At 38.1% G+C, this 15511-nt stretch overlaps 1 protein-coding gene and 1 long non-coding RNA gene across 6 annotated transcripts in view; both read right to left on the reverse strand.

Moving 5' to 3' along the window:
- Positions 1–283: 283 nt before the first annotated feature.
- Positions 284–15511, reverse strand: part of MTMR6 (myotubularin related protein 6) — a 41043-nt gene continuing 25815 nt past the window's right edge. For all 5 annotated transcript variants that reach the window (XM_038369454.2, XM_038369460.2, XM_038369498.2 and 2 more), the window contains 8 exons: positions 15059–15191; positions 12492–12601; positions 10209–10334; positions 8426–8475; positions 6529–6729; positions 5389–5523; positions 5176–5302; positions 284–3396 (listed from right to left, as the gene is read on the reverse strand). In XM_038369454.2, coding sequence (XP_038225382.1) covers positions 3136–3396; positions 5176–5302; positions 5389–5523; positions 6529–6729; positions 8426–8475; positions 10209–10334; positions 12492–12601; positions 15059–15191 — 1143 coding nt within the window. In that variant the 3' untranslated portion in view covers positions 284–3135. The remainder of the gene's footprint in view (positions 3397–5175; positions 5303–5388; positions 5524–6528; positions 6730–8425; positions 8476–10208; positions 10335–12491; positions 12602–15058; positions 15192–15511) is intronic.
- Positions 9592–10201, reverse strand: LOC122457906. The gene is made up of 2 exons (XR_006277629.1): positions 9819–10201; positions 9592–9728 (listed from the first exon to the last, which is right to left on the reverse strand). It is a non-coding gene; the product is annotated as an uncharacterized LOC122457906 (long non-coding RNA).

Below are 15511 nucleotides of genomic sequence, written 5' to 3' on the forward strand. Positions count from 1 at the left end.
GCCATGTTCTGCTTACTTCATCACAGGTCCTATGTGCTTTGGGTGGTTTTGGCATAAATCTACATGGTGAGAGGAGGAAGAGAGACAGCTGCCTCTCTCCATGGGCTTCTTCAACTGGTGACTCTGGAGGCTGAGCTGGCAGGCTTTCAAAAGGGCTATCTGGACTGAGCAAGAAGCCTCTGTTCATAACAGCCTAATAAAATTCTATTCATCTGCTCATTTGAGGAGAGTAATTTTTGTTTTGGACAGGAAAGTCAAAGATCATTAGTCTTCACCACGAGAATAGTCAAGCAGATTTTGTGCTTGAGCATGTAATTTTTAATTATATTTCAAGGTTGATTTCAGATGCCTACCCCAAGATCTAGAATATAGTGGGACATATTTATTCCTTCTGTTCCAAAAAGCGCCCCTTCGACAACAAAAGGCCAAGAAGAATTGGTAACAGGCTGATTTTAGCATCACCAAAAGGAAACAGGTTTGCTCCATGACAGCCATAACAGTACACATGTATTTAAAGATCCTGAGTAAAAAATATCATCCCACAATATTTTGCAAAACAGAAGAGATTAGTAAACTACAAACTTTAGAGTCTGTTATCTCTCAGCAATAACTATGAAAAGCAACATATGTGGCACGCCACCATAAAAGCTGAAAGTAAAGACAAACAGTACAAAGTGATACATGTACCCTGGTTATTTTCAAAGTCTCCATTTTGCAAATGTAATAACAAGCTTAATACCAGAGATCATTTGTCATGGAAAACTACAAGTCCAAGATGACATAGCAAATGGGGCTGGCCAGTAAGGCACAAAAGCCTTCCTTTGCACATTGGTGTCTTACAGGTTTGCAGCAAACAAACTCAACTAATGTCTGAAATGGGAAAAAATGGGCAGTCTATTTATATAGAAAGATTTTTTTCCCCCCTTTTACTGAAAAGTGATGGATATCAGGAAGGTGTTTGAGTGATAAAAAGATTCTGACAAACCTTCATTTACACACTAAGTTTTATTTTGTAATGTGGTGAAAGAAATGGGCAGCTGATTTATACTCTGGCTAAATGTAGGCAGACACTGTCATATTTTTCTAGACAGCTTTGCCAATGCAATTTGATCATGACCTGCATTGCCCTTGTTATTACAGTCCTGGATCTCATTTGGGGCAGAGAGAAACTGCCAATTGTGGCAAGCTGTGTGGGGTGTGTCGGTAATTTTAATAAAAGACTTTAGGAATTAGGATGAGACTAAACTCATTTTCACTTATAGCCAAAAGGGATTTGAACCCAGAAGTGCAAAGCCAGTGGCATTAACATACTATGCCACCTAGGGAGTTTAATACCTTGGCTTGTAATGTTTATACCTCTACTTAAGAGCTGACACTCACATTTCTTCTACTACTGTTTTCAAACCTAATTCCCCTCCTGACCTGGGCAATAGAAACAATTCAGAAAGTGTTGCAAACGACAAGAGACCGAGGCAAAACCTCTGAATTCAGTGGAAGTTAACATGAAAGGCAATCTAGGGACACATTTTATTTTACCTCTGTGAGAAACACAGTACGTTCCTTCTTACCAAACCTCCCTGTTAACTAAAGAACAGTTATGTCCCAAGGCTTGTATTCTCTAGATGAAGCTGTTAAGTAGCTTCCCAAAATAAGTGGCTTCAAAAAGGGACTGTGCTCCAAATGCCATGACCCCTTTAAAGCCAGCTGGTTTGTAAACCTGGCACTTTCTCCTGTGCTCCCTACTCATGGGCCAACAGCACAGGGTTTTGGCTCTCCCCCCACAATCATCCAAAACAGACTGTCTGCAGATTTAGGATAAGAGAGATTGTGTCATCTTGTAAAGTTAGTCTCATTAAAGGGGACTCTCACTAATAATTGAAACGAAAGACTAATTTAATACAAAAGTACCTAGATTTCTCATGAGCAGATGGTCTAGAATGATAATACTTAGTCCTGCCATGAGTGAAGAGGACTAGATGACCTCTCGAGGTCCCTTCTAGTCCTATGAGTCTATGTTGGAATTCCGTTAAAAATCAGCAATTTTGTTTTGAAAACTATGCAAATCACTAAATATTGCTCCTAGAACTTTCCATTCTGCCACTGTAACCCAGAGAATCTTATGCAGTTGCAGACTCCATAGCAGGTCCATAGCTAAACAGTCTGAAGAGAACATTACCATTGTTCAGTTATTAGCAATGTGCTAGTTTAATAAAACCTCTCAATTTTTAATCCTTTGCGCACTGGTGCCCAAGTTACAATGCTTGCCACAATTAAACATTTTAAAAACTGTACACATGAATCAGTTTCAATTATGTGGTCAATCCAATAATCCTCTAGGTTGACAAAAGTTTGCCAATCTATTATATTTTAAACAATAAAGGAATAGGAAATATAATAATAATAATATTCAGCATAAGATTTAACATTCTTATAGCTTCATTTGCTGATAGCATAACGGTTTAGGCTTTTTTACATTTCCTAAATCTGATCCCATTTTAAGGAGCAATAACAATTCAAGCAAATACAAATATAAACAGAGTCATGTCACAGGCAGCAATAGTCAAGGACAAGAAGGCAACTGATTTGACAAATTTAAGGCCAGCTATTTATAGTTTGAAATATACTATACTTTTTCATGGCACTTAAAACACCAAAAGTTAGCAGTGAGAGACAAAATTAAATAGGAGTATACATATTTAAACTGTATACTATATATACACACACATAACTTGTTTCTAAAATAGAATGTTTGTCAAGTTTTTCCTGCCCAGCTACAATTAGTTCTGAAAGACCATTTGTGTTTGGCTGCCATGCACACATCTTACGGTAATGTCACTGTTTTACTCACTCTAGAGCAAACTGACTTGTTAAATCCAAAACAGACCACTCCTTAATTGGTTAAGTCACTAAGGATCATTGAATGCCCCAACGTTTTTTCCTTAACTACAGCTAAATTCAATTATTTCTCAAGAGAACAGCAAAACACTTTCCTTAACAATTAGCATGCTGTTCTAGTCTACAAAGCTCACCATTATATAAATCAGATTTTGGTCATGCAGCAACAGACCATCCTCACAATAATCTGTCTTGTATTTCAATCAGTCTAGAAAAAAAGAAGCACTGTTCAATGTTTCATTAACAGGTCATCCTTGCCACTCCATACTCCAAGCTGACAACAGCAGGCTCAGCTTTTGACAACTCCTCCATGTATTCACTGTAGCGATTGTCTGCTGTGTTGCTGCCCTCTATAGTTCGAATGGGGTCATTCATAGGTAACAGAGGCTTCTCCTTCTTAAAGCACGGAGAAGTTCTAAGTGCTGGTGAAACAGGATGGACAGACTGCAATGGTTCCTTAGTGAGGAGTTCTTCTGGTTGCCTGTTTCTTTGTTTCATTTTCTGAAATATAACAGGATCCATTAAAATTATTGTTCCTAGTACCCAGCATTTCTTGGGATAAAAATAAAATTAGAAGCCAAGCTAATTAGATGACTTTCAACACACTTGTCCAAAGCCACATCCTGACTGGTTGGTTTGGCCTTTTGAGCAATATCAGATATCATATTATATCATAAACAGTACACCAACTCCCAGCTACGCAGAGTGGAGTTTTCAAAGTAGCTAGAAGAAAAGGAGTACTTGTGGCACCTTAGAGACTAACAATTTTATTTAGCTTATGTTCAAAATAAATTTGTTAGTCTCTAAAGTGCCACAAGTACTCCTTTTCTTTTTGCAAATACAAACTAACACGGCTGCTACTCTGAAAAGTAGCTAGAGATACCGATTGTGTAAAAATCCTGTTAAGTACCTAATATATAACAAAAACTAAAACAAACCAACCATTCCTCAACATTCAACCCAAGAACCTGGCCACATAAGGAAGCAAAAACATTCCTTTTCAAAGCAGAGTATAATAAATTAAAATGGGTCAAGATTCAGTTGTGCATTTCCATGCAACTGTAGATAATTACTTTAAAAAAAAAAAAAACAATTAAGATGTTAGGAGAGAAAATATTTGAGATAATCTAAAATCTTGATATTCTAAAACATTAAATTACAGGCTTTAAAAAGGAGGTTTCAGATTACTTAATCTGGATCTGTGTGACATTATGACAGGATTAGCCTAACAGAATCCTTACGTTAAAAAAAAAACTTTGCTTTCCAAAGTATCATACATAGGAAGAGAGAAACTTCAATTTGGCATTCCAAGATTTTTGCTACAAATAGCAACACTGATTTGTTCATTTGAGAACTTTGGATGGTTAATGACATTTTAATTTCAAGTTTTCAGCAACTTAATTGATCACTATGAAAAAGTTTAGTAAAATATACTCTATCAACTCTAAACCCTGCTTCACAAGTTTGTACTAGAATAAGTGATAATACTTGGTTACAATAGAATTGCCATATACCAATTTAAAGGGCTGCATAAAAAGCGACCTGGTGGTGTCACGCTATGGGCCTGTTGTGGCCTGTGGTAGGCTGACCCATCTCCAATTGGATCTATTCTAGTCCTTACAAATCCTGGCCGTATTTTGAAGAAACATCTTTCCAGAGACATCCTTCCCTGCACCCCAACTCCCCAATCTTCAGGATACTGTAATGGTGGATATGGTGGAACTGAAGAAGAAAAGGACCAACAAAAGGCAGGGGTTGAGCATGAGACAGATTACCCAGTTGGAAGATCAGGAGAGAATGGTGGAGAGAGGAGGGAGGAAAGGCACCTGTGTCATATTAACAATGGCTCAGGTAATTAAAAGATTTCTGTCCTCTTTGGTTGATATTATAGAGAAAGGATGCACAATTGTGAGGATGAGTGATTAGCCATACAGTATATATCTATCAGGGAGAGAATTTAACTGGTATTAAATGAACTGCTCTTCTGGTGTGAGGCTTTTTCTGCTACCAAAAGACAATGCACAGTACAACAGGAGAACAGAATCATTTCAGTTTAAGAGCAAAATGTTTGGAGCCTATGTAATCTTGTATGACTACCCAATGCCCCCCACACACACACAAAAACCAATGCAAACTAAACTTTACTTTAAAAAAGCTACACATAATAAGTGCTGCGTCATATAAGGCGGCTATCAGTTTCATTGTTGTAGGATTATGAAAATGAATGTGTCCTTCAGGTTAGAGCTCAGAGTAAGTTTATCTCTTATTTACAATACTCACAGCTTCCAGTTCTTTAAAGTCTTTCTCCAGTTGTTTATTTTGTTCACTCATGGTCATGATGAGATTAAATACAGATTGCCTAGGGTGCATAGTTCGGTCAAACTGATGGTACATATTTCTCCAAAACCTGTGTGTACCAAAACACAAAAAACTTTTAACAAGCCGGTCTAACAATAGAAGTGAAGCAAATATAATGTACATAATGAAACTTACTTAAAACTGAAGGACACTGTGTTAGGCTCCAAGAGGACAAGTTTCTGAGAAAAATCTCGATTGTATAGAGGATTAAGATACTTCTTTTGTTCATCCAGAAGGAATGGCCATAAGGAGTAAGTTTTCTCTTTCAATCTTAAGGTAAGCAGAAATAAGGTCAAGACACTAACTGTGGGTGAAAAGTAGTAATACTAGCTCTCAGTCTTACAGTTCACTTCAGTCAAAACAATAAATCCCAACTAGACTGTTGCTTTTCACCTCCACAATTGCCAGAAATGCAGTCATGAATTTAGAATGAGACAGACTATCCAGTTCTTTTATCCTCCCATCTTGTGAATTTATAAAACTCCCTTTCACCCAGGTGGCCAAGCACCAAATATTCTTGGTGTTATGGAAATTCTGAAACAGTTCTCACATCACCAACTACTTCAAGAACATTTAACTTATTGTATACAATATAGGTAATAAATCTGAGACTGATTATTGTATCCACCACCACATTCTCTATGAGACTTATAGTAACAAGATACATCATTACAGGGTGTAATCTTCCCCACTTTTTAAAGAAGACTTAATATAAGGCTCGTTGGACCTCTCTCCAGTCCCTATGTCATACATCTTGAGCTCAATGACACCGATACCTCAGTTTTAGCCATATCCCAGGAATAAAAAAAAATACTAATTTTATTATTGGGTTTAGAGCTAAATAGTGCTTTAGAAAACAATGCTTTGCATAGTTGAAAGGGGGGAAAAAAAAACTTGGGCATTTCAGATCACTGGACAAAATAGTAATAAATGTTCAGGAAGGAATAATTCTGAAGTAGAAGGAGAATGGACTCTGACTTAAGTTTTTACCCCTAATTAACTTAAATCATTTTTGAAAAAAAAGCTGGGGGTGGGAAGTCTGAAAATATCTTCATTATTCCCTTTATGAAATGTGTACATGCGTTTTTCCTTTCAAAATTGGAAAGAGGGTCTCAGACATGTGAGAATCATTGGTGCTTTCCAATGCAGTTCAGCTACTTTTTCCCCCATTATAGATCATGTCTAGTTGCTTTTATTGAGAGTCCCAGCTTAAGATTTATACAAGTTCTTAGTTTACTGGAGTAAACGAAGAACATTTGCAATAAGTCAGCTTACTTTAGTTCTTCTCGCTCTTTTTGGCAGTTTCCAAGGAAGTTTCCAAATTGGCACGAATGGACATGTTCATGGATCTGAAGGAGAAAAGCTTCATTGTATTCAAAGGCTTGTGGAAACTGCTCTGTGAGATGCCACACACCTTCTAAAAACTGAGTGAACACGGGTGAGATTTCCTTTGGGTCACCATCCAATTGACCACATCTACAAAAAGTTCCACAAAGACATCAGAGAAATCCAGAAATTGTTTTTTGAACTAGCTTTAAAAAAAAACAAAAACAAACAACAAAAAAAAAAAAAAAAAAAAAAAACACACACAACCCAACCCACTGATAAAATCTTCTGCATTTATTTTGACTGGACAGTCAGGAAATACATTCATTTCAATAAGGTACATGTTTATGACCTGTAGGGCAACTCCACCCCAGATAAGTCATGTTGTGGAAGAGCACTCCAGGACAAAAACATCATGTTTCATGGACCTATCTGGCTAGAATAGCAGAGCCACAAAAGAGACAATTTTGTTTTCAATTTTTAATTTAATTAATGGGCTCAGCTTAAGCAGCTCAAGAGAAACTGGGCGGGTTTTAGAGGAAAAAATGGTGTCAAATTTAGCTTCTAAATCCATGTTGAGATAATCCTTCCTCTTCATCCTGAGTTTTCAGCATCACATAATACACATACAATTATATTTGTAGTGAATAACATACAAAAGAAGGCTAGTTAAGTAGCTCTTTAACATCTGGTATTGTGACAGGCCTCAGTGCTCCACATTCAGAATCTACCAACTTGAAATAATTGGTAGTCTCCCCACTGTCTTTGTCAGAGCAGATAGGGTACGTCTGCACTGTATCTAGGAGCGAGCATCCCAGTCCAGGTCCAGTGACTTCTGCAAGTGGGGCTCATGCTAGTATGCTAAAAATAGCTATGTAGATGGTGCTTCGACATTGTGGCTTGGGCTCTGAAGCCTAGGGGTAGGTGTGGGGGGCTTCAGAGCATGAGATTCAGCCCAAGCCACAACATCAAAACACCATCTATGCAGCTGTATTTAGTGTGCTAGCACAGGCCCCGCTAGCACAAGTCAGTGGACCTTGGTTGGGAGACTCACTCCCAGATGCAGTGTAGCCATACCAGAGGTTTCCTAGGTGAACCACCATAGCTAGCAGAACTTTGCTCCAAAAGACCAAAAAGAATTGGGAATTTACAGACCTGTTAATAAATTACTACATGTATATGGAGCTTATCAACGGAACATCTGACATTTAACAGCAATCATTTAAGTGGCATTTTCAAATTCATCAATATATTTTTCAAGAAAAAAAAATACATTGCAACAAACTCATCAGCTTCCTTAGCCTACAGCACAACTTAGTTTCATATATTCTGAATGGCTGAAGAAAAGTTATGAATCAGTGCTGCAGTCTCTAAACACACATATGCAGCTCCAAGCTGTCAAACTCAATGCCCAATGACTACAGGATTGACAGTTCTAGGGCAACAAGTGAGGATCAGACACCACAGCGATTGACACCTATAAGAGCCTCACTTGCTAACCTTTATCTGTTTCCTCTATTGTCATCCAATTCTTGGTAGCTCTGAAGTTTATATTTGCGATATGGAAACAAATTATCCCATGGGCATTTGAGTAAAGTACCAGGTAACAAAACACACAGCCCATTGCAGAGCTGGCTTACTCAGAGTCACAGAATCCTAGCAACGCTGCAGCAGAATTTAAGTATTAGAGGGTCCATTAAAAAAAATATATGTGCATCAATGAAACAGTGATGCAGAATACTGAGCCCTGTTTAGTCACATATGCACAACTCAGTTGACTGTGTGATACCATTGCACTAACTGGCAAATCTGTAAAATTCTAGTTTAGTTGAAAAATGTTGTTTACCTGTCAGAAAATTTGTGTCCAAAAGAGATCCAATCCTTCTCTATCAAAACCTAGAAGAGAGAGGCATCAGATGTAAAGAAATTATGAACTTCTAGATCTGTGCATTTATCCTGACAGATTATCTATCTACAGGTTTTGTTTTTATTTGAATTTGAATACAAATTCAATACAAATACAATACAAATGTGTGTTACTGCACTTTACACCACTTTGCATTTCTTTTGGTTTCTTGGCATAGTCTTCAATACCTTCAAGGACCCTCTCAAAGGACAGCTGAATGAATACATTTGTAACAACTCTGAAAACTTGTTTTACATTTTTTTTTTTAAAGTTTCATTGTTAGTCGACTCAACTGTCTGCCTGATAATCATTATAGTGGCTATGTTAAACCAACTCCACTTTTTAAGAGTAAAATAGAGCCCAATTAATTCACATAAGTGACTGGAGACAGATTGTTAATAGCTGATGTTTGCAAATTAGTGAGTAGGTGAACAAAAATGCAAGATGCATGCATTACCATATGTACTTTGTCAACGGTAGTTTTAATTTATAATACATAACAGTATCATAGTAAAATGTAATTTAGTACATTTTGTAATAATAAAATCTTGGTAACGTTAGTAATGTAGGGACTGCCCAATCAAATCAGACTGGCATCCTGCCTGATAGTGGCCAATACCAAGTACTTCAATGGGGGGGGGGGGGGGGGAAGAAGAGGGGGAATGACTAAATCCTATAATTGTGCTTTATGAAATAATATGCCCATAGCAGAAGTTCCTCCCTGGCCCCAAGCATTTATCAGTACTTTTTATATCCCTCCCTTTTCATCCTTACTGACTATGGATGTTCTCATTAGCCATACAAATAGCTAATCCTTTTTTGGAACTGACTAAACTCTTAGCCTCAATGATATTTGTGGCTGTGAGTGTGCCACGTTACTCACTCGTGTTCTACTAATTTTAAAAGTTGCCTTTTCAAACTCACTGTATCTCCTGTATTGAGAACACGTAAGTAGAACTGCCTGATTTTCCTACCCTTTTGAATATCCCTATTTTATCCCCTCTTATTCATCTCCTCTCTAAACTAGAATGTCCATATCTTCTCATTCATGCCGTAGCCTCTCCATGCACCTAAACATGGGTCACTCACTTTCTAAATCTTTTCGGGGAAAGAGTGACCAGAACTGAACAGTGTGCCGAGTCATCACACTAGTATCTGCCACAAAATCTTTGCTGAGAGATCCCAACAATTTTTGGTCCAGATTATAAAGCATGAGATTTAGGGTGCGTGGATTAGCAAATTACTACTATAGTTTAAAGAAAAGGAGTACCGGTGGCACCGGTACTCCTTTTCTTTTTGCGAATACAGACTAACACGGCTGCTACTCTGAAACCTACTATAGTTTAAGCACTTTAGAATTGTAACATTTCATAGGCAATGCTTTAGAATCCTGGTGACTATAACCTCACTCCTGGGATATTTATTTTACCTGCAGGTGTCTAAGGAGCTCTATAGTACTGCTGTTTATAAATTAGGTTCAATACATAATTACTCTAAATACACACTTTGCTGTTCATGGACTGTTTTGATTAAGGGTATACATCTCTTTTTTAGAAATACATTAAACTATATGGAAAGAATGAAGGTTTCTGTGCATCAGTCTAATCATTTTTGTTTTGTTACAAAAGGCATCGGTTTATGCTGTTACACTGCACGTTTAAGATGCTTAGATTTAGAGTGTGAGAATAAAAAGAACAATCTAGTTATATGAGTAAATGCTTACCATGAAGCCTTTGATTGTTCTGTAATACGAATCCAACAAGAGAGATCCAAGGGAACAAACTTGGGAAGTCCTGTCCCAGCCATCAGAGCAATGAACTAGCACAGTTGCATTTTCAACTGCTATTGCCTGTAAAGTGGAAAACAAAGCCTAGCAATGTGAGTTTCAAAAAGAGGCAAGTTCCTAGGTAAATTCAAAACCTCATTTTATTCCAAAACCTACATCACAGCCCATTTTTAACGGCAGCACTTGAAGCTCATCTGGCAATACATACAGAAATTATTGTGTGTGTGAAAATATGCTGCAGTCAGTTAAATCTCCCCTATGCAATGCTATAATGCTCCCCATAAAGATCACAAGATCCAGTTTCCTGCTTGCCCATTGAAGGGGCAAGAACTATTAACGTGATTTCTCATTTTATTTTCCACCTTCCACCACTTCCAAGAAGTTAAAGTACCCAGAAGCATATACAGTTTCAATGGACTGCTAGGAAAAAGCTTGGACTACACATCCCAGAAATCCAAAGCAAATAAGGACTACTCAGCTTTTTTTTTTTTCCTTCTCCAAATCCTCTGTCTACTCCACCCCTCAAGAATACAGAGGCATGTGGAGCAAGTAGCTTGGACTCAGGGCTTGTCTACACTACAAGTTATATTGCTCAGAGGTATGAATAAGCCACCCCCGAGTGATGTAAGTTACACCCACATAACTGCCAGTCTGGACAGTGTTATGTCAATGGGAAACCTTCTCCTGGTGCCATAACTACCATGTCTCATGGAGGTGGTTTTATTATGCAAACGGGAGAGCTCTCTCCCATTGGCATAGAGCGTCTTCACAAAAGGTGCTACAGCTGCACCACTGTCGCACTTCTAGTGTAATCTAGCCCTCAGTCAGTCAAATAGGAATTTATGTCTCATTCATCTAATCATTTGCAGATCACATTTAAGAGATGTGCCAGCATTCTAACCTCTAAAGAGCCCCAAGCACTATTTCAGCTAGTAGAAAGTTCTGAGGCAAGAATTAGTGCTTCACAAAATACAAAAAGTATTTTCTACTTTTTAATGAGCCTCATGTATGTGTGATTGTGCCAGATTCACATGCACTGAGACATGTGTCTTTCCACAGAGCTCTATCAGCAGTATCCCACAGCATAAATATATGTTTCCAACATGCCAAAAAAAAGTACACACTTAGTGAATTCATCCATAGATGAAGTCATGCATGTTAGATTTAGCAGACAAGAGATAAAACAGCATACAGTAAAGAATGCCTCAAAGTGACAAAGACTGCAAAGCGTAAACACCTCAGAAAAGCACCAGGTACATTAAGAGCCCCAGCACACTGACATCCCTACTTAGAGGTTGATACCCCTCTTAAAACATGACCTGCAAATATTTAGATGTCAAAGAGAGTGGTGTACATATAGATTTGTTCTAATGAATAAGGGCACTGAGGATACAATCACTTCAACCTACACTTTCCCTGCCCACTAATTCAGGTTCCCCAATGTCACAATCAGCTATCTATTCCAGTATCACACTAACATGTTGTTCTGTGACAAAGGTATCACAGAATATCACTTGTAGCAGCCTATAAATGAGTCAGAGTTTTAATTATTATATGATGTGGATTTGCAGAGATTTTATATCTCAAGAGATATAACAAAAGTAGCTGGTTTAAAACTGCAAACCACGCCATGTAATAAAAAAAGTTGCTTACCCTATCCCTATAGGTCAGCGCCAGTGCAGTTCTTTGATAGCTGTGTATCAGAGTATGTTGGGGGGGACTCTGAATAGGAACTGGCTGATTTGACTCTGAAAAGAATTGAACTAAAAGGAAAGAAAGAAGTAAAGTTAGAGTTGTGGGACTGGTCCCCTGCTCACCCCTGCTATGTGGAACGCTCAGAACATTTAGCTTCCTGCATCTCCATATTCATATATTTGCAGGTCAGGTGATCTCTAAACTACGGCTACCTAGCACAAAACTTGGGTAACCTAACATCCTTTCTTCACACTGGTAGGTGGGCAGCCTTCAAAAGAAACCTAAAATATTTGGAGACACATCTGTTCTCTCTAAATATACAGAAACATGTTCTGTTTGCATGATGCTGTACTTGGTGTATAGTTATTTCTAACATAATTAAGATTAATAATGAAGCAAAACATCAACCATTGAGATTATAGCAGCAACCATCCGCAGTTTATACCTGATAGAATGGTGACAGGCAGAACCATACTTTTCAGTCACCATCCCTCCCCCCAGAGAAAGAAGGAGCATATGAATTACTTTGGCTAAGAAGATAGCAGCATCCAATACAGCTTTGATGTGACGCAGCCAGCCAGAGTTCTCCAAACCAGACAAGAAACTGTTGACAGACAAAGCTTTTGTACCACTGACTGAAACAGAAAGAAAAAAGCCATTAGAACTGTCTATGGAGCTGTAGCTCTCTAGGTGGAGAAAAATAAAATAATTACAAGAGAGGCTGATAATCCCCAGAGTTTAAAAATCTCTTTGAATTATTCTCCTCTTTTGGTAAAAGTGTAAGATTCCAAATGTTTCAGAAACACAAACGAGAGTAATAAATACAATTTTTCATCTAAAATAGACCTTGCAGATATCTGATCATGAGTTACAGAAGTGAAGAGAAACTAAGTCACCAATGACAACATTCAAGGAAATAGGATTAGTGGTTCCCAGTAGGAAGAGCTACCTAACCTAACAGAGGAAGAACAGCACAAGATAAACACGCCACAATCCCAACAGCCTATCAAAAATATTTACCCAGGGAATAAATCACATAACCAGACAATGTTTATAGTTTTGAAAAAAGTTATAAATGATTACTCCAGTAAATCACTTTATTTAAATAATAAAAGTAAATGTAGTGCTTGTATAGTGCAACGAACTGACGACCTTGGACAGTGAAGCCTTTTGTGTATCTGCAGAACAGATGCACTGCTGCTTCCTTATTGTAAACTCCTCCATATTGCCTCACTAATGTACCTCAGATGTGATAATTTTCCTCCCCCACTGCTACCAGTAAGGAGAAATCATTAATAGGAGAGGGTAGTCCACCCTCAAATCATTCTAATTTCTCCCGTCTTCTGAGAGTATCAAATGGGTGCTTCATTGCTATTGAACGTGAAGGGCTATTTTTTTTTTTGCGATGTGGACAATTGTCAGTCCACAAGAAACAGGACGCAGGACATCGAGTAATAAGACGGTAACTTTTTGCCTGTAATTCACTTTGAATCACACACATTACTCTGACTGCCAATCAACCTGGCTTGAACCAGGTCACATAAATCAGAATAGTTTTGCACTGTTGATACTAGCTGATTGAGAGATCTGGGCATCAAAAAAGATGAAATGGCTACCGCAAGATCACATGACCATGTGAGTTAAAAGAATTTTTAGCAGAGTGAGCGAAGATGTAGCACAGTTAGTGCAAAATCAATCCTTTTAGAACTGGTCTCTGATTTCTGAGATCTGAGATTTCACAGATCTTGGGAGACAGGCCAGTCCTTGCTTACAGACAGCCCCCCAAACTGAAGCAAATACTCACCAGCAACCACACACCACACAACAGAACCACTAACCCAGGAACCTATCCTTGCAACAAAGCCCGTTGCCAACTCTGTCCACATATCTATTCAGGGGACACCATCATAGGGCCTAATCAAATCAGCCATACTATCAGAGGCTGGTTCACCTGCGCATCTACCAATGTGATATATGCCATCATGTGCCAGCAATGCCCTTCTGCCATGTACATTGGTCAAACTGGACAGTCTCTACGTAAAAGAATGAATGGACACAAATCAGACGTCAAGAATTATAACATTCAAAAACCAGTTGGAGAACACTTCAATCTCTCCGGTCACACGATTACAGACCTAAAAGTGGCTATTCTTCAACCAAAAAAAAAACCTTCAAAACCAGACTCCAACGATAGACTGCTGAATTGGAATTAATTTGCAAACTGGATACAATTAAGGCTTGAATAGAGACTGGGAATGGATGGGTCATTACACAAAGTAAAACTATTTCCCCATGTAATTTCCCCACCCCACACTGTTCCTCAGATGTTCTTGTCAACTGCTGGAAATGGCCCACCTTGATCACCACAAAAGGTTTTCTTCCTCCCCACCCTCCTTCCTGCTGGTAATAGCTCATCTTAAGTGATCACTCTCCTTACAGTGTGTATGATAAAACCCATTGTTTCATGTTCTCTGTGTGTATATAAATCTCCCTGCTGTATTTTCCACTGAATGCATCCGATGAAGTGAGCTGTAGCTCACGAAAGCTTATGCTCAAATAAATTTGTTAGTCTCTAAGGTGTCACAAGCACTCCTTTTCTTTTTGCGAATACAAACTAACACAGCTGCTACTCTGAAACCTGATTTCTGAGTGTGAAAGTAAGTGTAGGTACATTTTATAGCACTCAGAGTATTTTATTTGTGAGTACAGTCAAGAATTGCAACATTTATGTCCTACTGAAAAATCAGGGGTAATACATGCATGTTATAAACCCCAATGTTTTTTTCCTGTAAACCATCTGACATGCTAACAGAATTTTCCCACTTCCACCCAAGACACATTACATGTTAAGGAAAATAGTTTAAGACAAATGACTGAGAATTCATAAGAGCTCATTGGCAAGGAATTGTGATTAAAACTAGCACCTACCCCTCAGAAGTCCATAACAGACTTTACATTCACTGCTGTCGGTAACAAAGTTTGGAAGTTCCTTGGTGTTTTGCATAGACTAACATTAGTAGACCAATGACGTGAGAGGGTCACTTATCCTATTTTTATTCATACTCTGTTACCCAACAGAACAAAACACATACCTTCTAAAAGTTTCTGCAGGCTGGATCTCATTACGTGAATGTTTTCAATTCCAACAAACTGGAATCTAATGTTAGCATAGTTGTCTTCATTTTCATAGCCTTTACCTGCTGCTCTGTTTGCCATTGCATTAAGCTTAGTGAAAGAAAACGCAAATATTTAAAACCAGGAGTTAAAAAGTAAATTGTACAATCAAAATATAGATTAAGTAACCAAGCATCTTCAGCAGGACACTCACTCAGTTAAAAAACAAAACTAACACCCACACATATACCAAACATCCTTTTGTATATCAGATTTGTGGCAGACTAATCTGAAAGGATTACTCTGACATGAGAATGACACAACAACATGTGGGGGGATGCGATACATAGAAGACTATGAAAAGTAAAAACAATCAGATCATGTTGAGAGCTGACAAATCTGAATACCATATCCTAATTCTCCTTTCCCCA

The sequence above is a fragment of the Dermochelys coriacea genome, chromosome 1 (genome assembly GCF_009764565.3).
Source record: "Dermochelys coriacea isolate rDerCor1 chromosome 1, rDerCor1.pri.v4, whole genome shotgun sequence".
Lineage (NCBI taxonomy): Eukaryota > Metazoa > Chordata > Testudines > Dermochelyidae > Dermochelys > Dermochelys coriacea.